The sequence below is a fragment of the Neofelis nebulosa genome, chromosome 8 (assembly GCF_028018385.1).
Source record: "Neofelis nebulosa isolate mNeoNeb1 chromosome 8, mNeoNeb1.pri, whole genome shotgun sequence".
Lineage (NCBI taxonomy): Eukaryota > Metazoa > Chordata > Mammalia > Carnivora > Felidae > Neofelis > Neofelis nebulosa.
The window spans coordinates 106053386-106075152 of NC_080789.1; the positions used below are offsets into that span (position 1 = coordinate 106053386).

Below are 21767 nucleotides of genomic sequence, written 5' to 3' on the forward strand. Positions count from 1 at the left end.
CTCAAGTAGAAAACCTTTGTTAGAGTTTGGTTAAAGATCTTCATTGCTGAGGGGCACCTGGGTGGCGCAGTCGGTTAAGCGTCCGACTTCAGCCAGGTCACGATCTCGCGGTCTGTGAGTTCGAGCCCCGCGTCAGGCTCTGGGCTGATGGCTCGGAGACTGGAGCCTGTTTCCGATTCTGTGTCTCCCTCTCTCTCTGCCCCTCCCCCGTTCATGCTCTGTCTCTCTGTCCCAAAAATAAATAAAAAACGTTGAAAAAAAAAAAAAAAAGATCTTCATTGCTGAGGCCTCAAACTTCTGATGTGGTTACTGAAGTGCTTTTTAAATGCATGTGCTAAGGACATCACTGTTTCTGAGGTTCAGAGGTCCTTGGGCCTCATGTATCACTATCCAGGACTATTGAACAAAGAAGGAGGTGGAAGACATTATCCAGTTTGGTAGTTTTCCAAAGCATGTGTGATGTTTGGTTACACTAGGCTGGACCAAGCATGTTAGCACCTTGACACTTAAATAAGCCTATGTCCAGCTGGCAAGATGAGATGACATTAATAGGAGGAGACAAGTGTTTCAAAGTAGGTTGCGACATGTCAGGCCTATGCTATACAGCCTGAAACGTCGAAGAGGGAAGAAAGAGAACCAAGGCTTTTTTGTGAAGAACAATGTGAGTGATACATTTCAGATTAATTAAATTCTCACCACACTCTTAAAGGTAGGTGGTAGCACACAATTGTTCAGATGAAAGTGGTTAGAAATAAAATCTTACCACTTCCTTTTGGGTCTAAAACGAGAGGCCCTACATCTGTTGAAGGCACACAAGTATACATCATGTAAGCCTTGGTAAACAAATTACGAAAGGCAGATTTAAAGCAAATAGGGAAAGGAAAACAGGCATTTATTTACCAGGTGTAGGGTCTTTTTAGTTTGGGATGCGTTATTCTGTGCTCTCAAAATAGATTATGGTTTGGAAGCACGGCTTGGCTTAACGCTTTATTTATGTTCAAAAGTTGCTTGTTTTCCACATACTTTTAAATTTTTTTCTGGAGGGGACGGGGTTAGTATGTATGTCTAGGATTTGGAAATATATTAGCCGATTTAAAAGGATTCAAAACTGTAACAATGGTACTGTTAAGTCTACTGTGGTAGGATTGTTTAATGCATTTTATCGAGTGCTTTTTAACAACCCAGCAGGAGAAACAGAAAGTGGGACGGGGTCAGTGGAAAGACTGCTTGGGTATTTGAAATTCAAGCAGTAAGACCTGAGAGACTGGAGTTCTTCCCCCAGGTTCCCCCAGAACCTTAGTGCAGAGCATTACTTGTAGATACAAAGACTGGTGGAAGCTCAGCCGTCAGCCAGGTGCCACTGGCCATCAGATAACCACGTGAAGGCTGACAGCTAGCAAGCTGCGTCCCATAGAACTGTACCCATAGCAGGGACTCCCAGGTCCCACCAACTTGTCTCTCTTTCTGCTTTCTCTTGCTGGCACTTTGTGTGCTGTTTGGAGATTCTAAATATTTTACACTGATGTTTCTTTGTCTTTAACACGTTGCTCTCTCTTTGTGCTTCAGGGAAGATGGTGAAAAAAGTCTGTCCTTGCAACCAGCTCTGTAGTAATTATCTTTTCTTTCTGTTATTTTTGGTCCTTGATTGCAAAGCCTGTTATCCATGAGTTCTTGGAACCCTGAAGCTTCACAACGCCCTCATTTCCCAACTTCCATCTGTCTAGTTCTGCACCCTGTTCTGATATATTTTTTAACATGCTTAATTGCTGACCTCTGACTATCCTTACAGATTAAGAAATCACCTCCTAGTCAGTGCTCTCACATGATGACCCTCTGTGATCCTGGCTTTGTGACAATTATGGATTGATGATGCCCATGATAGAGAGAGAGATCAGGGATGCCTGGCTCTTTGGGGAGAGCCCTTTAGTTAGCAGATATGTGCCAGCCGCTGTTCTCCCACTGGAAAATCAGCACTGGTCAAAACATGGAAAAGTCCGCATCCTCATATCACAGCAGGAGGCGTCTGCTAGATTGGGGAGGAGAAAAGCACTACTTCGTAGAGTCTGGCTTCTTAGGCTGATGGCTTCTCATTAACGTGCATGCAATTCAACTACCCAATCAGCCACCTAGACAGTCAGAAAACTCTGTATTTGGGGTACTGGGCAATAAGCTGTGACTCATAGTAGGTTATCGTTCATGGGATCTGGTGGTGGGACATAGGGGAAATGTATTATGGCAGGAGAAAAAAATGGATTTGGGGTGGTAAAATATATACTACTTCCTAGAGCTTTGCAGCAGAACTGAGAAAGGTCTAGAGGCTACTCAGTGTACTCTCTGGAAGGCAAGCAGCATCCTCAAAAATATATGTATTATAAGTGTTTTTAAACCATTTCCTACTAAAGTGGACTAAATGCACTATCCATGCTTCTAGCTTTTGTAGTCAACTTTTCCCAGGCATTAATTTCTCGTCAGAGAGGGATGTGTTTGTTTCCTTCTTTAATGGGAAAGCCTGTTTTCAGAAGCCAGAATAAGGTTAACTGTACGGCCAACCTCCTCATGGTATAAACCCCACCTTCATAATCCAGTAGTGTGTAAGACAGATGAAAATGAAAAATGAAATTTGGTTGTAAAGGAGCCTCACAGCATCAGAGACGACTAGCATGAGACTAGAGAGGTGTGACCCCAGCATGAGCTCTTTGTGAATAAGCAGTGTTCACCTCTACTGAGCTTCTCATTTTGGCTTGTGACAGTTCTTCTCACTTGTGATTGTTTCTGGTTTTCATTTTAATTGTCTCACTCATCATCAAGCTCACCAGTTATTGTTCAAACAGGAAAATAGCCCTCATGCATGTGATACGCTTGCTTTCTGGATTCTATTACTGTCACGACTGCCACCCTCATTGCTTGTGCTTCCCACTCTGTGCTTCCCCACCACGGTCTCTCTTGCTTTTCAAGGAAAGCTGTTTGTTTCCTGTGCTTTTATCCTTTTCCACTTGGGTTTCCTGTCCCACAGGAGAACTTACTCCGCCCTTTACGCTGTATGTGCAGTAGCTATCCCCTTGTGGCTCCACTGGGCCCTCAGAAGTGAGCTAATACACACAATGCAGTAATCCATGTCTTGCCTTGGTGGTAAGAAGCATGTGACCTTCCTCACTCTGCAGCTTCACCTCAGAATTAGCTGTTCCTCTAATACAGACGTGCTTGTGTGTGCCATTCCCAGGGCAGTGGGGTATAAACTTGAGACCAGCAGTGGATTATAAAGGGCTTTTAAATGGCAGAGTTGCTTCGGGCATGCTGCTGTGCTCTGGTGCTGCTTCGACCTGGAAAGCAGGAAAATGGATGCATTTATTTAGCCCCCAGCATTATTTGGATATCTTAAGGCCTAGTGGCTCACAACTTACCTTAGTAGCTTTTATTTATTCTGCAGCAAATGTGAATTCTGGTAAGAAAGTGGGGGGTGAGGGAAAAAAAACAAGATTATGACTTTTCTTTCCCTCTTCCCTAAAACTTGCCTCTTCGAATAATCTTCAGTGTGCCCTCCAGCAGAGCCGAAATCAGGCAGGACACAGACTCCTTCTTCCTTTCTCATCAAACCATAGAAATAGAATTCCTTCATCATAACCTCAAAGCTTCCTCCTTCCCTTTGCACTCCTTCCTCAGCTGAATGTTCCTGTTGCTTCCACATACAAGTGCTTGCTTGCTCTCCTGGGAAAGGGGGGAATGGGTGAGAATCCACAAACCAATTGAACCAATTGAGACTGAGGTCATCTTCAGGAAAACCATGTGTTCCTGGAGTTGAAAGATTCAGGCACACCACAGAGAACCTTCCTCATGACTAATCTTGGTTCTTAACTCATAGGCAACTGGGAGAGATTGAAGCCTTCATTCCTCCCGAGTTTGTTTACAAATTTGTGTGTATGGGTCCAGGTGAAAAAGGTTTTTTGAACCGAGCATGCTGTTTCTTTTATCACCTCTTTCTGTTAAAGAATGGCTAAAGACTGTGGCACAGTATCCACATGGTGTGGGAAGCCCATCTTTTCCTGGGCCAAGCATCTACCTTTGCTTTCCTTTAACTCCTACTTTAACCCTGCCTCAGTGCTCAAGAAATCCTCTTTTGCCCTGCATTCTGCAGCATTCTAGAGCCTCACTGACCATACCACACCTCCCTCATCAGCGTGATGCTGGGAATAGAGTACTGAAACTTACTTTCCGTACTCTAGATGCCATGGGAATGGGCAGAAAGGGGTCCCTCCCCTTTGTGCCTACCTCCATCTTGAGTTTTTTAGCCTCATCTGCAACTCCTGAAGAGAACCTGTTTTCATTACCCTCTTATGCCAAAATATTTGGCTAAACAAGACCTTGGAACCTTCCCGTCTTGCATGGCTTCCCAACTCATCCTCTCCCCATTCAGTGGCTTGCCATTCATCATCCTGTGAAGTTTTCCCTCTTCCTGAAGCCAAAACCCAACCTCCTTTTAATGGTTGTATTCTGTTGCTTCTTTTAATCCTAGGGACCAGCAGCACAAATACTGTCGGGGGAACAGTGAACAGCCAAGCCGCCCAAGCTCAGCCTCCTGCCATGACGTCCAGCAGGAAGGGCACATTTACAGATGATCTGCACAAGTTGGTAGACAATTGGGCCCGAGATGCCATGAATCTTTCAGGCAGGAGAGGAAGCAAAGGACACATGAATTATGAGGCAAGTCTTCTTCCCTTCTTGCCATTTCCCTAATCTGTCAAGAGTATCACTTAGCACACATCTGAATTCAGAGAGGATATCAAGTACCCAGGCTAGTGCTTAACATTTCATGCCACAGCCTTCCGTAGTAGCTCATGACTTTTAACCCCTTTAGAAACAAACAGAAATCACCCGGTTGCCCTTTTATTTTTCTTCCCTGAATTTCTAGCTCCCTGTTTGTCAACTAAAGTTTTTTCTCCCCCTTTCTTTCGAAGCCTTGAACTACATATGCATATGTACACAAGCACATGACTCTGCCCACTTCCAATCAGAATAGTTATTCTACCCTAACATGTTAAGTATAAAAAGCCGATAATTATTATGGAAGGTTTGGTGCGAGTTTTGGTTTCGCTATACCCTGTAAGATTAGACCAGCCCCAGTCCTAGAATTATATTTCAGTACTACCCATTTCACACCCATGGGTTACACCCACACCGGACTTTACATGTAGTTGTTTTGTTTTCAGGGCCCTGGAATGGCAAGGAAGTTCTCCGCACCTGGTCAGCTGTGCATCTCCATGACCTCAAACCTGGGTGGTTCTGCCCCCATCTCTGCTGCATCAGCTACCTCTCTAGGTCACTTCACCAAGTCCATGTGCCCCCCACAGCAGTACGGTTTTCCAGCTCCCCCCTTTGGCACTCAGTGGAGTGGGACAGGTGGCCCAACACCACAGCCACTTGGCCAGTTCCAACCTGTGGGAACTGCCTCCTTACAGAATTTCAACATCAGCAATTTGCAGAAATCCATCAGCAACCCCCCAGGTTCCAACTTGCGGACCACTTAGACCTAGAGACATTAACCGAGTAGATTTGGGGGCAGGAGATGGAATGCTGAAGGGTGGGCGGGAGGGGGGAATGGGAAAGTAGCCTATATACTAACTACTAGTGCTGCATTTAACTGGTTATTTCTTGCCAGAAAGGAATGTTTTTAATACCGCTTAGAGCCCTCAGAATTGAGAATCTCCCTCCCCCTTCACCATTTATTGGAGTGGAACAAGAGGGAAAGAGCAGCTTTCTTGTGATGGGGCGGTTTCAAACTATGCTTTCCTGTTCTCTACACCCAATAGCAAGGGCTAGGAAAGAGAATCATTTATCAGAAAGCCACAAGAGAGCTCAGTCAGTGGAAAAACCAAACCCCATCTGGATTTTCAAGTGGGTGGAGCTCTAAATGTTGGTACCCACCCCAAATCCCTTATTCCCTCAAGAATCCAAACCACAACACAAAAAAAACAAACAAAAAACCTATTGGGCTCTCTCCTACCCTGTTCCCCCCTCCCTTTTTTTTTTTTTCTTTCTTTGTTTCTTCTTTTGTTTCTTTCTTTTTGCTCTTTAGAACCCAGTGAAAAACACCAGGGGACTGAGGTTTCAACCCTTTCTTATGATAGGTCATTAGTGCTTTTAAGCAAATGATATTAGCAGCTTTGACTGCAGCATTAGCAATTAGGAAAAAAAATTAAGTTCCCTGCGGACATGTAACTTTGCCATCAGTTTTGATGTGGAAACACTGTGATATATAAATGTTGTTGGACAACAGTAGTTTTAAGAGTAAAATACGAAAGGTTTAAAAAGTTGAAAAAAAGCAAGCTCTGTCCTTTACTTATTGAGACACTTTAGCTTTTTTCCTTTGTATTTCCATTGTAGTAGATAAATAAATGTGAATGTAAGATTGTATAAATTACTGTACTTGAATACTTCTGTTCTCCCAGTATTGCTTGCTGGATATTTTAGTGCCTTGGACTTCTACTGCTTCTGCCATTAGCACCAACTTCTCATCAGACCCCAAATCAGCAGAGGGCGTGTGAAAGGATAATAGGTCCATGTGACCCCAGCAGAGGATTATGCCAAAGGGAAACTGAAAGAGTATTTTTTTTTTCTTTTAAGTCATTCAATTTTGTCTAGAGCAGGTGTAAGATGAGCAGGGTGAGAAGTTAAGTTGACATCAGTGGTTGAAAGCAGAAAGTTCTGTTTCAGGAACAGTGAGGAGGGGTTTCGTAACAAAATTGGACAATTTAAAAGATTAAGGGTGGTGTGTGATAAATGAAGAAAAAGGAAGACTAAGAATGGGAGAACAAACTCGTTATGAAGATATGTGATGCCTGGCCTGTGGGTGCCATAAGCCTTACTTGAGCCAGGCTGGAACAGACAAGACCTAGTAGAAATGGCTGAATATAAAGGGAGTGGGGGCTAGTTTTTAAGTTGGGAAACTGATAGTGAAGAGTCACAGATGGAGAAAGTTGCTCTAAGAAAAACTGTATGGATTGCTTTCCTCTTGTTGCAAATGTCTCCTGCATTTCCCAGCTTGGGGTACTGTATTTTGTGGAAAGTGGACCCACATCTGAATTAAGCATTGTAAGAAAGAGTGCTTATTCCTACTCATTTCCTATGTGATGTCCAGATGGTTGCAGAATCCTAAGTCTGTTGTGCCACCTCTTTTTCTAGAATTGCAACTGATATTCTCACATTTTCATATAAACAAATACTCCCCTTAAGTAATAACTGCAACCAATCAGTATTATTTAGTGCTATGCCTAGTTGTAATGGGCAGTTCTGTTATTTTCAGAGCTTTCAGGAAATACTCCTAATTGGCTATGTTTAGATCTCTGTTATCTCTGAAGATGGGGAAAGAAGCTAGAACTCTTAATTTAGGGGGTGCTTCTTTTCACTTGAGTTGGGAAATTAACATAGTGCTGATCTCTGACCCACCTCAACTGGCACATCCCAGGAATCCCCACAATAGGAAGAGCCTGGTTGGCTGTCCTGTCCTGCCGTTCCTTCATGGGTCCTGTGTTAAGTTAGCCTAGGTCCCAAAGACGCAAATGAGAGCTGAAGGTTTAGGAAAGTAGAAATTAACAGGGGTTCCAAGCCCTACTTCAAAGCTGTTTACTTATTTATTCTCTGCTTAAGATCCTTGGGGAGATGGTAAGAGTAAGAATAGAACAAAGAAGGTGCTGAGTAAATGAGAAACGGACCACCTAAGATGAATGAAACTATACTTTCTACTGGAGGAACGAGGGAACCAAATGCAGCACATTATTTTTTGTTATTTTGGCTTAATTTTGAGATCTCTTCACTTACACACAAAAAGTAAGAACTGGTTTTATTTACTGTTGATTTTTCTTCCCTCCTGTGGATGAAATAACTGAAGCCTAGAGGAATGAACTAGCGCTACTGAACTGTTTAAATTATTTTTGTGTTAATAGTACACTTTGAGTATCTTTTTCCACATTACAAAAATCTTTCTGAATTATAAATGTTTTCCTTACATTATTTAACAATGTACACTGTTTAGAAAAACAAATAAACTAAATTCAAACCTTGGGGGTTTCTCAGCAGCCGTTAATTGTACATTTTGCACTAACTCTGGGTGTTGCGCTTCTTGTAAGATTGCGCTTTGTGCTTCAGTTTGTTACCTTTGTAGACTTATTTAATGAAACCATTCAAATAAACCAAACTTGCTTTTGTTGAGCTGTGGGCTTTCATTTCCAGCAAATTCCCTTTTCATGATCTCATTAGCTCACTGTTGAGTTGTGTACAATTTATATAACTAGATTCCTAACTCCAGGACCTCTTTAGCAGTCCTGAACTAAACTAAGATTATGCTTCAGAAAAAGAGTTTTTTTTCTGACGAAAGTGGTAAGGGTGTCAAAATCAAAAGATGAACATATGACCAAATCCATGTAACAAGAGGTAGTAATAAGGTAAAAGGAAAATCGGGGTAAGCTACATCATCTTCCGAAGGAACAGAAACGGCTGCCTTCCTGTACTTCAGGAATTCCTTGCCACGGGTTCATAGCTTCCCACAGATGGGTGTTTGATGCAAAAATTTATAAAAGCCACAGCATGAAGATCAGATAAAAGGCACAGTCCAAGGTACTGTTTTACTTAAAAAGTAAACCTGCAAACTCATTATTTGGGGAGAAGAATTATGAAACATCTGAAACTATACGAAAAAAACATTTTTTGAGATACAAAGCCACCTTCACATGTGAAATGCAAAAATATAAACACCTACTTACATTTTTTGTTAAAAAGAATTTATTTTGCTTTCTTAAAATGCCTTTTCTTTGGTCCTAGATCATTCCCTTGATAAGGAAAAAAACCACAGGACAGTGACTTCATAAACCTATAAAGGAGAGATTATCATAGATGAAGATGGCAGGCTGGATTGATGCAAAGTAGCGAAACCCCACTCTAGTCTTTGTTCTTAGGATACACAGCGTGGTGTGGCCGGCAGTAAATGTGGAGACCTAAAGTTCAAAGAAGACAGACATTAACAATAACTTGATATAGGTGGTGGTTAAAGTCCGTGCTTCATAGTATGGCTTATATTGCTTGAAGGCAGGTAGCCACTGATGACTCCTGAAATGCCTATACTTACTAATGTAAGCGCTTAGGAATAAATAGAGAAGAGCCTCAAGAGCCAGAGAGAAGGTGTTCAATCGTAGAGCCTCCCCACTGCAGTGTGTGACAAGCTTTTTAAAAGGGCTTTCTGACTGCTCTGCTCTGTCTGCAGTAGGCTCCAACACTCAAATCCTCAGGTAAAGTTCAGAATGAAGCAAGGTAAATCCTTGGAAATAAAGCTCATTCCCTAGGAATGATGAACAATTTCATGACCAAAAAGTAGTTTTCGAAAGTCCTTTTTGTGACAAAGTCCAATGATGTGACCGGAGCCTCAGTTAAGATGGATCCAGTTTCCTTTTCTTCAAGTCTTGGTTCTTGTCATAGAAATCACAGTTTACTATGGAAGAAAAAAAATCATTTAACTATGACTGCCATGATTTTAAAATAAGAAACTGACAGCTAAAATTTGAAAGGCCAGTGGGGCAGCTGGGTGGCTCAGTTGAGCATCCAGCTATGGCTCAGGTCATGATCTCATGCTTCGTGAGTTCGCGCTCACTGCTGTTAGTATAGAACCTGCTTCAAATCCTCTGCCTCACCGCCAACACCCCCCCCTTGCTCCTCCCCCATTCATTTGTGCACACGTGGTCTCTCTCAAAAATAAACATTAAACCTAAAAGATGAATAAAAATTGTTATGAGGGTAGATCTTTGTGTTATCTCTAGATCAAGTTGCACTGCCAAACATGATGGGCCTACTTTAATAAAGTTCTTCAGTCAGTCATGCTTAAGCTTCCTACTATCAAGGGTTATAAGGAGTTACACCTGAAGTCAGGGCCCCCAGAGGAAAAGTTCTGGCGTATAAGCCAGTTATCTTTCATTTTCTTACACTGATATTCCCCTGGCAAAATATTATTATACAACTTCTTAAAATGGAATTCATCATTCTTTCTTTAAAATGCAAAGAATTAACCCAAGTCCTCCGTTCAATTTTTGTTGCTGAACACTCTCGCTACCTGTTATCTCTTGGTTACTGTTGTGAGTTTGGAGTTGCCTGGGTCCAGATTTTGCTTGTGGATCCTGGTGACAGAGGTCCTGTGGGGTCCTATTCCAGGTCACCACCTGGTGTTTCAGGACTGGTGTGGCAGGGGTCTGGAGTGGTTCTGGCCTAGACAAGGGCTTCACATCACTGTCCCCTGCATCTGGATCCATATCCCACATTCCAAGACTGTCTGCAAGGACAGAGATCGTGGGAAAACGCAGCATCAACAAAGAAGTGTTCTCACAAAGCACTGGGAAAAACGTCATAAGAAATTCCATGTCGTGAGTGGACTATGACAGCTTTTGGAATTTCTCTCTCCCCATCCACTAAAAGTATGCCAGAGTTTCTCTTAGGACCATAGATGAGCTGAGTATGTGTTGTCACAACTGCCTGCAGTCCATTACGTGTCCTCTCTTTTTCTAAAACTTTGTGGGGCTATAAGATTAAAATGAGGATTTTTATGTCTCTCTTAAAATGTATTAGTGACTACCAAAAGTGCATTTCATAGGTTTCATTTAATAAGTACCTATATATTGGGGCGCCTGGGTGGCTCAGTCGGTATGCATCAGACTTCGGCTCAGGTCGTGATCTCATGGTTCGTGGGTTCAAGCCCCGCACTGGGCTCTGTGCTGACAGCTCAGAGCCTGGAGCCTGCTAGAGATTCTGTGTCTCCCTCTCTCTCTGCCCCTCCCTCACTCACATTCGTCTCTCAAAAAAAAAAAAAAAAAAATTAAAAAATAATAATAAGTACGTATATTAATGCTTAAGTCATTCCTTTAGCTCCTACTGACCTGTGAGGAAGTCTTTCTCCGTGTGTGGTTCAGAAACAGTTATGGGGGTGCTGTGCTTCACAGGAAGTGCTGGCGGTGCTGCTACAGTTCACAGGAGAGCGAACGAGAGAGGACAAAATCAGAATCACTCAGTTGTTGGAGGGAGCACCTCAGAAGTGCAAAGCTGCCTAGAGTTACGCTGGTTCCTAGCACAGCCAATAGGAGATCCAAGATTCCTGGTCCCATTCCTACCTACATACAGATCTGCATGAGGCTAAAATCACGATTCTCTTTTCTTCTCACTAAATTGGGGAGAAAACAAGGTTCATTTCTCCTAAAGCAACTATCCAGTTGGTCTGGGATAAGCCCTTTGTTTCTACTCTCTGGGAAAGACAATTATCTTCAAACAATTTTGCCTCATGTTCACAGACGACTCAGAAAAACTTTCTAATACGGAGATGGCCAAAGTAGCTGAAAGGGGATAAAAAAAGTTATATACCCTAAAATTTCTAGTTCTAGATTATGTCAAGGCCCCTTTCCTTCCCTGAAAATAGATGAGGGCGTCTTTAGAAATGGGGAAATGCATGGCAGGATTTCACAGAGTCTTAATTGCTTAGACTCTATCCTGACCTGATGTCCTACTGAGTTCTGTTTTGGACGTAACCGTACATACTGGCAGAGGATCAGGCTAGTCCCTCGGGACACCTCCCCAGGGCCTCCGCTCCCATCCTCCTCACACACCCTGATTCTTCTTTTCCACTGATGGAGCAGATAGTTGCACTTGCTGTTTCTCCATTTGTTCCCGGAACTGCTGCTGCAACTGTTTTTGCCGGAGCTTCCGCTGGTACGTGGCATCGCTCTCCATGGCGGAGGCCAGGCTTCTGCATCAGAAGAGCAATAAGGCGGGGCTGAGTTAACGAAGTAAACTCCTGAGGGAGGACACAGACCAGTCTGCTAGCTCAGGAGGTGAAAATGGAGATCAGGAAGACTGAGAAGAGAAAGAGAGGGAACCGAGGCCTCATACCGGGAGCTGCCGGCCTTGTCTTCCTGTTTCACGAGGTGGGGATCATCTGAGCGGCTTGGTTTACAAGGGGAGGTCACCTCCTGTGGTTTCGGGGGTCCCAGAGTCACGTTCTGCCGGCAGCTGCTGTATCTTGCTTGTTCCACAGAGGGTTCAAAATCTTGTCTCTTTGCTTTAGTTAAATCCACTTCAAGAGGCAACTAATAAGGGAAGAAAGGAGGTAAATAACTTCTTCCAAGTGCACTTCCCCTTCCTTTTCCCTGCCTTCAAGGTCTAGATTCCTGGAAAATGGTATTTGACCATCCACTATCCATCGTGCCCTCTAGATCCTGAGAAGCTGAGACAAAGGATCCATACTTCGATCTGTGCTTCAACTAACATTTTTAATTATATGGGAGAAGTAAAACAATTTCATTTTCTACTTTATACCTTTCTGTAGTAATCAAATTTTGGTAAAAAGGAATCTTACTTTATGATTCAAGGCAAATGTTCTATATATCCTAATTTGAGTCTTTCGTGGGCAGCTGGATCTGTCTGATGCTGTCTACTTTTTGTCTCTTTTTCGTGGAAATGATCACACATACTCCTTGTGGAGGCCTGTACTTTCTCTGGCCTTTCTTCCAGGACTTCCCCCAAAATACAACACTCCTCAGTACAACACTCACAGGTTGCTGCGGCACAACTAAGTGTCCTTCAAATGACAGGAGGAAGAAGACTTGGAAAGCACTGACGTCTCCCAATTTAGGGTAGTTCCTGCATCTCACCCAATGTGAGAACTAACTGTACTTCATGGCATTTGGCAAAATGTTCTACTTCCAGGCCCTGAGCACGATAGAAACCCAGAGCTTTTCACTTGGGAGAACTGTCTCGATTCATACGGATGCTAATTTTAATAAAGATAATCTGAGGGGCACCTGGTGGCTCAGCCAGTTAAGCGAATGACTCTTGATTTCAGCTCAAGTCATGATCTCACGATCGTGAAACTGAGCCCTGCATTGGGCAATGTGCTGTGGAGCCTGCTTAGGATTCTCTCTCTCAAAAAAATAAAATTTTTAATTAATAACCTGAAAATAATTTCATTACATTATGAAATTTCTTATCTACATTGGAAAGTAAATGAGTAGGTTAAAAATAAATGAGCTTGGGGCACGTGGCTATCTCAGTAGGTGGAGCATGCAACTCTGGATCTTGGGGTCATGAGTTTGAGCCCCACAATGGGTGTAGAGATTATGTAAAAATAAAAATTTTTAAATAAAATAATAAAATAAAATAGCGTAGGCAACACAGATGAACACTGAGGACATTATGCTAAGTGAAATAGGCCAGTCACAAAAAAGCAAGTATGTATGATTCCATGTACAGGAGGTACATACTTAGAGTAGTCAAAAAAACGAGGCAGAAGGTAGAATGGCAGCTGCCAGGGGCTACAGGGAAAAGGAAGCAGGAAGCTACTGTTCCACTTTCAGTTTGGTAAAAAGAGAGTTCTAGAAATGGACAGTGGTGACAGCTGTACAACAGAAGGAAGGTTTTTAACACCACTAACTACACTTAAAATGGTTAAGATGATAAGTTTTGTTATGTATATTTTACTACAAAAAAAAATGAACTTTGAAAAAAGTTTGAAAGACTCACAATGCTAAGTGCTGCCAGAGACCTGAAACAGCTGAAACTATAAACCACGGTGCAGGAGTGTATGTTAATACAACCACACTGAATACTGGAAAGATCTAAAACGAAGCACATGCCTATCCTCTGACCCGACCCAATAATTCATTCCCAAGATAAATGGGTGTGTATGCACCAAAAGACATCTAAGAATGCTAACCGCAGCCCTATTCAAAACAACCAAAAACTACTCCAAAACTCCGTCTATTAGACAGAATGGGAAAATGAGCTGTGCTGTATTCACACAATAGAAAAGTATACAGCAGTGAAAATGCTACATGTGACATGAGTGAATCTCACAAACATGTCAATTGAAAGCCAGACACAAAACAGTTCATACTGTTTGATTCCCCAAGGTGCAAAAAGGCCAACTAACCTATATTGTTAAAAGAGGTTTTCCTTAGTAGTGATGAGGAGGGGAGAGCTTTGCAGTCACTGCAAGGAACACTATTGAGGCTTCTGGGACACTGATAATATTTTGATTTGATTTCAGATGGTTCTGTCGCTATGCTCATCAAGCTGAACATTTATGATATGTGTACTTTTCTACATGTTTATATGTACATGTTAACACTTCAATGGATTTTTATAAAGCACAAACTATACAATTTCATTTATATAAAGTGCAAAAACAAAAAAACCTACAAGACTGGGGCACCTGACTGGCTTAGTTGGTAGAGCATCCAATCCTTGATCTCAGGGTTGTGACTTTGAGCCCCACATTGGGTGTATATTACAGAAAGAGAGGAAGAAAAGAAAGAAAAGAAAAAGGAATGAAAGGGAAGGGAAGGAAATCTATGAGGCTAACAGAATAGAGAAGTCTGGACAGTAGTTACTTTTCAAAAGAGAAGTCAAGGTAATGAATGGGAGTGGCAAATAGGGGCTTTGGGGTACTGGTAATGTTTTTTTTATCTGGGAGATAAATAGCTGTGTTCACTACTAAATATTCATCAGGCTGTGCCATTATGAATTATACAGTTTTCTGTGTATAATTTGCACTTCATTTTAAAAATTCATTTAAAAACTGGGGCACCTGGGTGGCTCAGTCGGTTAAGCCTCCGACTTTGGCTCAGGTCACGATCTCACGGTTCCTGAGTTCAAGCCCCACGTCGGGCTCTGTGCTGACAGCTCAGAGCCTGCAGGCTGCTTTGGATTCTATGTCCCCCCCTCCTTCTCTGCCCATCCCTTGCCTGTGCTCTCTCTCTCAAAAATAAATAAACATTAAAAAAAATTTTTTTTTTTAATTCATTTAAAAACTAAGAGTAAAAAAGAAAGGGAGGATGTTAGCGGAATGGTAGACTCAGAAGCTCCATGGGCCCTTCCCCTAGAGACACTGAGTTACCAAGATACAAACTAGAATACCTTTCTGAGAACCCCGGTGACCAGCTAAGAAGCGACAGGCCACAAGCCAGCATAAAACCAAGACAAGATTCCAGCAAAAGGGGTAGGAAAACTCCTGGCATTTTGCGTGGCCACTTGTGCCCCCACCCCTGCCCCTACCCAGCAGTGAGGAGCACAACCAGGAGGAAACCTCACGTACTGAGCTCTTCCTCTGGGATGGAAACAAAGGAATAGACTGTGTATCCAATGTTGTGGCTTGTCTAGAGCTGCCCATGGCATTGCTTTCTGTCTCACCTGACTCAGCACAATGATGGGACCAGCAACAGAGTTTGAAAGCCACTAAAAACAGAGATGAGCACAGGAACACCTTGGAGCTACAGTTATGCAGTCAGATGCCAGGAGGAGAAAGAGATCATAAGAGGTTTGAGAGGCCCTAGAACCTCTAGGTGGGCCAACTGGTAAAGTTCTTCCCCTGCACAAAACCAGTACATAAAGACTGGGACTGGTGGTTGTTTTCTTAAATGCCACATCTCAACAAAAGATCATATGGCATTTAAAGAAACAGGGAAATGTGGACCAAACAAAGTAACAAAATAAAACTCCAAAAACAGACTCTAAAAAAAATGCAACCTATAAACTGCCTAACAAAGAATTTAAAATAACTATCATAAATGCTCAATCAGCTAAAAGAGAACACAGACAGCTAATGAAATTAGGAAAATGATGCATGGATGAAATGAGAACATCAACAAAGAAAAACTATTAAATAGCAACTAACAAGTTCCAGAGCTGAAAAATATAGTAACAGCTGAAAAATTCACTAGAGGGATTCTACAGCAAACTCGATCTGACAGAGGAAAGGATCAGCCCACAGGAAGACAGGTAATTTGAAATCATCTCAGAGAAGCAAACCAAAGGAAGAATGAAGAAATATGACCAAGCTTAAGGGGGCCTATAGGACACTTGTCACACTATATATTACAAGAGTCTCAGAAGAAGAGAAAGAGAAAGGGGCAGAGAGATTATCTGAAGAAATAATGGGCCCAAAACTTCCAAAATCTGAGGAAAGAATATGTATAAATTCAAGAAGCCCAAAGATGCTAACTAAACTAAACCCAAAGAGGCTCACACCAAAACACATTATAATCAAACTGCCAAAAGTCAAAGACAACACACTAGTTACAAACTACCAGAAAGAGAAATTAAGAAAACAAACCTATTTACAATTGCATCAAAAAGAATAAAATACTTAGCAACAAATGAACGAAGGAAGTAAAAGACCCGTACACTGAAAACTACAAGACACTAATGAAGGAAACTGAAGAACAAATGGAAAGGTATTTCATGGTATGGATTGGAAGAATTAATATTGTTAAAATGCCTTAACAACCCAAAACAATCTACAGATTCAATGTAATACCTATCAAAATGCCAACGGCATTTTCCACAGAAATGGAAGAAACAATCCTAACGTTTGTATGGAACCACAAAAGACCCCAAATAACCGAAGCAATATTGAGAACAAAGCTGGAGGCATCATGCTACCTGATTTCAAACTATATTACAAAGCTATAGTAACCAAAACAGTATTTTCATAAAGACACATAGATCAATGGAAAAGAAAGGAGAGCTCAGAAATAAACCCATTTATATGATCAACAAATTTATGACAAAGATGCCAAGAATGTACAATGTCAAAAGGACAGTCTCTTCAATAAATGGTGTTGGAAAAATGAATAGCCCGTGCAAAGAATGAAACCGGACCACTATCTGACACAATATACAAATATACTCAAAATGAAGTACAGACATGAGTGTAAGACCTGAAACCATGAAACTCCTAGAAAAAAACACAGGTGATAAGCTCCTTAACACTGGTTTTGGTGATGACTTTTTGAATGTGATACCAAAGCAGAGCCAACAAAAGAAAAAATAAACAGGAGGGACTACATCAAACTAAAATGCTTTTGTATAGCAACAGAAACTGTCAACATGAAAAGGTTACCTACTGCATGGGTGAAAATATTTGTAAATGATGGAACTGGAGGGTATTATACTAAGCAAAATAAGTCAGTCAGAGAAATACAGATACCATATGTTTTCACTCATATGTGGATCTTGAGAAACTTAGAAGACCACGGGGGAAGGGAAGGAGGAAAAATGTTACAAACAGACAGGGAGGGAGGCAAACCATAAGACTCTTAATACAGAGAAAAAACTGAGGGTTGATGGGGCGTAGGGGAGAGGGGAAAGTGGGTGATGGGCATTGAGGGCACTTGTTGGGATGAGAACTGGGTGTTGTATGGAAGCCAATTTGACAAATTATATATTTTTTTTTAATTTGTAAATGATATAATCAATAAGGAGTTAATATCCAAAATAAAAAACTCAATAGCAAGAAAATAAACAATCCAATTAAAAAATGGGAACTGGATCTATATAGACATTTTTCCAAAGAAGACACACAGATGGTCAATAGACACATGGAAAGATACTCAACATCACTCATCATCAGGAAAATGCAAATCAAAACCACAATGAGATATCACCTCACACCTGTCAGAGTGGCTATCATCAAAAAAATAAAAAATAAGCGTTGGCAAGGATGTGGAGAAAGGTGAAACCTTGTGCACTAGTGGTGGGAATGAAAATTGGTGCAGCCACTGTGGAAAACAGTATGGAGGTTCCTCAAAAAATTAAAAATAGAACTACCATGTGATTCACCAAGTCTATTTCTGGATATTTATCCAAAGAAAACAAAAACACTAACTCAAAAACATATCTGCTCCCCATGTTCATATGGAAATAACCTAAGTGTCTATCCACGGATGAATGGATAAAGAAAATGTAGTACACATGCAATGGAATACTACTCAGCTATAAAGAAGGAAACTTGCTATTTGCCACAACGTGGATGCACCTCAAGGGCATTATGCTAAGTGGAATGAGTCAGATAGAGAAAGACAAACATTGTATCTCACTTATATGCAGAATCTGCAGGAGAAAAAAAAAAAAGAGCTCATAGGTACAGAGAACAGATTGGTGGTTGCCAGGGATACAGTAGGTAACAGGCAAAATGGGTAAAAGGGGTCAAAAAGCATAAACCTCCAGTTATAAAAATACGTCATGGGAATGTAATGTACAGTATAGTGACTGTAGCTAATAATATTGTATTGTATATCTGAAAGTTGCTAAAAGAGTAAATCTTAAAAGTTATCATAAAAAAATGTGTAACTAGGTATGGTGATGGATGTTAATTAATTAGACTTATTATGTCATTCATTTCATAACATATACAAATATCAAATTATTATGTTGTATACCTAAACTAAAATAATGTTATATGTCACTTATATCTCAATTTTTAAAAAGTCAAAGACAAGGAGAAATCTTGGAAGCAGCAAGAGAAAAATCATCGACAAATCAACAGGCCACAACACAGATGAAACGAGGACATTACGCTAAACGAAGTAAGTCAGTCAGAAAAACCAAACAGTATGATTCCACTTACATGAGGCATCTAAAGTAGTCAAATTCATAGACAGTTAAGTGGAATGTGGTAACCAGGGGCTATGAGAAGGGGGAAAGGGGAGCTGTGTTTTGGGTATAGAGTTGCAGTATCTCAAGATTAAAAAGTTCTGGAGATCTGTTTTATCAGTGAACTGTACACTTACAAATGGCTAAAATGGTAAATTTTGTTATGTGTTTTTTACCACAATTTAAAAAAGAGAGGGAAAAAAACCTATGAGTGATATCCCTAACAAACACAGATGCAAAAGTCCTTAAAAAAAATACAAGCCTGGGGCGCCTGGGTGGCTCAGTCGGTTAAGCATCCGACTTCGGCTCAGGTCACGATCTCACGGTCCGTGAGTTCGAGCCCCGCGTCGGGCTCTGTGCTGACTGCTCGGAGCCTGGAGCCTGTTTCAGATTCTGTGTCTCCCTCTCTCTCTGACCCTCCCCCGTTCATGCTCTGTCTCTCTCTCTGTCTCAAAAATAAAAAAAAATAAAAAATAAAAAAATACAAGCCTAATAACGTGTAAAAGGATTTTAACAAGGGAGAGTGGAATTTTGACAGATGCCAAATGACACACGCCTCTCTGTTAGGGTCTCCACCCCAAGAGCCCCTCGAGTACAAGACAGGGAATGCTCCCCGGGGCCTCAGAGAATGTCATGGGGAAGGCAGCCACTCCTCCAGGCACCAGGAACATTCCAGAACCCGACTCAGCCCAGGCCAAGAGTGACTGCAGGGGATACACGATTTCCAGACCCCTCTCTCGCAAAGGCTCAGCTCGTGCGATAGGCAGAGACGGAAACAAGAGGATCTACACCTTAAATCCACTCCAGCTAAGGAAAAGCAAGAAGGTGGAAGAGGTGTGGTTCTCAGTGTTTCTAAGAAATGGTGGTGCTGCAGGGTTCTCAGACCATTCCCAAACACAGCGCTCCATGTAGAAGAAACAACTAGCATACATTCTCTGGGCTTCAATGTCCTCATCTGTAAAACAAGGCCATTGGTTCCTGTTGCTCTGATATTCAAACAAGTCAGAAATACACATTCCAGACCCTCTAAAGGGCTGAGTCTCCCCTTCTTCTCTCTCCATCCTCAAACAGTCACCCATGACACAAGGGAATCAGTAATATCTTTACTGCAATGCATTCCATTCATCCATTTCTAACATACCTGGCGTGGAAGTTTATTTAGTGACCTCAGATAGTCTTTGTCCAGAATACAATTTCCAAGTGCATTCCCAAAACTTCTAAGGGTAAGGAAAAAAAAGAGTGAAACAGGTTGAGAATTATTACATGGTAATATCAGAGAACACAGTTAAAATCTCTGTGCAAGTTGCTTCTCAACTGTGGCAGAGAAGGACCCCAATATACATCCAAAAATGTTTACTGAGCACCTGCCACATTCATGCACTGTTTTAGTTTTAGGTTCTCAGAATACAGCACCATCCCTGCCCTCAGCAAGAGGCAAGGACTATGAAAAGACTCCTTAGCTACCTCCTGCCGTGGAGCACCAATTCCAGAGCAGAGATTTCTGAAGACTGCTCCAATTCCCCAGCAACAGTGGGCTACACACACTTAGAGCACAATCCTCCCTGACAGAAGCTCTTCACTCGGGATGCCTGGTTATGTACCGCAAATTTGTAGTGGATGTTCATTCATACATGTGTTTTTCTAGTGATTCAATTCACTTCAATTCTCAAAGGCCAAAAAAAAAAAAAAAAAAAAAAAAAAAGGCAAAATACCCTGTTCTATGTAACTAAGCTGTACATACACAATGAAAAACTGCTTAATGGGGAAGCTGTCTCTGTACTCATGTGGAAAGGTCTCCGATCCATGACTGAGGCAGTGGGTGTGCAAAATCGAGCACAGAACAGAGAAGACAGTATTCTACCATGTGATCCCAAGAGGAGAGACTGACTAAGCATAAAGCAGCATGGGGGACACGCGGGAGGACAGGAAACGGGGCCAAGAGGTACAGGGGAGAGGGAGACTCAGGTTATTTTGATTTTTGTACCACATGAACGTATTACAGTCTAAACAAACTAAAACAAAACAAAACTGCTCTGAAACAAGAATCAAAATGAAGCAGGTTAGACTCTAGCTTTTGCTTACCTCAGCGCCCGCTTCAGCCCATCTGTCACCGCCTCCTTCCTTGCCTTCTCCAAAGACAAGGCTTTTGACTTGAGGCCCTCACTGACCCCATAGCCCACATCTTCATGATATGAGCCGTCCTGTGGGGGGAAGAGCCCAACATGAAGAGCTGCAGTCATGTGTCCCTGTCACACAACTCTTTTTGCCCTGACCAGTGCCCACACTGGGCACATATTAACTCAGGAGCCTTGCTAAAGGGCACATGAATGGGCACCAAGAACTGTAAGAGAATTAATTTCCAGCACTATGTCCTTGATCTTATCTGCTGGGAAGTATGTGAGACAATTCTCCCTTCCCACCTCCTCTTTTACTTAAAAAAGGCATACAGCTAACCCACCCTAAATCTCACTAGGGTGCATGACCCCAAGGTATAAAAACCTCTGGGACACTAAACAAAAAGAAAATGTGAAATATTATATTTAACGACTCTAATGATTGGATATTAAATCTTTTCACCAGTCAGGTGGTGTCCATTTCTGGCTTTCACCAAAAATGAAGGTAGACCTGATTGAGTTATTAGCTGATAGAGAACCAAATATAATTTTAGATGATAGCACTCTGTGATTTTTTTTTAAAAAATTGTAATGTTTATTTTTGAGAGAGAGAAACAGAGACAGAGACAATGCGTGAGCAGGGTAGAGGCAGATAGAGAGAGAGGGAGACACAGAATTCAAAACAGGCTCCAGGCTCCAGCTGTCAGCACAGAGTCAGACACGGGGTTTGAACTCAGGAACAGTGAGATCATGACCTGAGCCAAAGTCAGACGCTTAACTGACTGAGACACCCAGGTGCCCCCGCCCCACACTCTGTGATTTTTTATATAACTCAGAAAGTTAATTCAAAGAAATGAGTGACACTATAACAAAACTCTCCATTCCCAGTTTATTATGTGAATAAGGTTTTTCAGTACTATTTACTAAAAATAAGAAGTTAGAATAGAATTAATGTTGAATGGTCTGTCTAGGAAAAAGTAATATTAAACTATGGATATATTTTAAAAATTTAATTTAAAAAATAAACTATGGCTATATAAACTACCCAAAAAGAAAAAGCCTCATCCATCTAATTAAGAAATACATTTTCCACAAAAATTTATTTTTATTAAGTATACAAATTTTAATGTAGTTATGTTGTCTCCCTCACAGACACAACTGACTAATCAATTGTGTGTTAATAATACCTATAATAGTAATTCA

General features: G+C 41.5%; 2 protein-coding genes across 33 annotated transcripts in view; one reads left to right on the top strand and one right to left on the bottom strand.

Annotated features, from left to right (window-relative positions):
• WNK1 (WNK lysine deficient protein kinase 1) overlaps positions 1-8202 on the top strand; it is a 162046-nt gene extending 153844 nt beyond the window's left edge. For 12 of the 23 annotated variants that reach the window (XM_058744105.1, XM_058744108.1, XM_058744113.1 and 9 more), the window contains 4 exons: positions 1567-1608; positions 3532-3558; positions 4511-4698; positions 5205-8202. In XM_058744105.1, the coding sequence (XP_058600088.1) occupies positions 1567-1608; positions 3532-3558; positions 4511-4698; positions 5205-5522 (575 nt within the window). In that variant the 3' untranslated portion in view covers positions 5523-8202. The remainder of the gene's footprint in view (positions 1-1566; positions 1609-3531; positions 3559-4510; positions 4699-5204) is intronic. The other 11 variants (XM_058744115.1, XM_058744129.1, XM_058744122.1 and 8 more) reach the window with 2 other exon arrangements.
• A 547-nt stretch (positions 8203-8749) lies between these two features.
• The window catches only part of RAD52 (RAD52 homolog, DNA repair protein), a 33519-nt gene continuing 20501 nt past the window's right edge, over positions 8750-21767 (bottom strand). For 7 of the 10 annotated variants that reach the window (XM_058744136.1, XM_058744137.1, XM_058744130.1 and 4 more), the window contains 7 exons: positions 20533-20651; positions 19592-19667; positions 11911-12107; positions 11628-11767; positions 10908-10988; positions 10091-10306; positions 8750-9475 (listed from right to left, as the gene is read on the bottom strand). In XM_058744136.1, coding sequence (XP_058600119.1) covers positions 9414-9475; positions 10091-10306; positions 10908-10988; positions 11628-11767; positions 11911-12107; positions 19592-19667; positions 20533-20651 — 891 coding nt within the window. In that variant the 3' untranslated portion in view covers positions 8750-9413. The remainder of the gene's footprint in view (positions 9476-10090; positions 10307-10907; positions 10989-11627; positions 11768-11910; positions 12108-19591; positions 19668-20532; positions 20652-21767) is intronic. The other 3 variants (XM_058744135.1, XM_058744134.1, XM_058744140.1) reach the window with 3 other exon arrangements.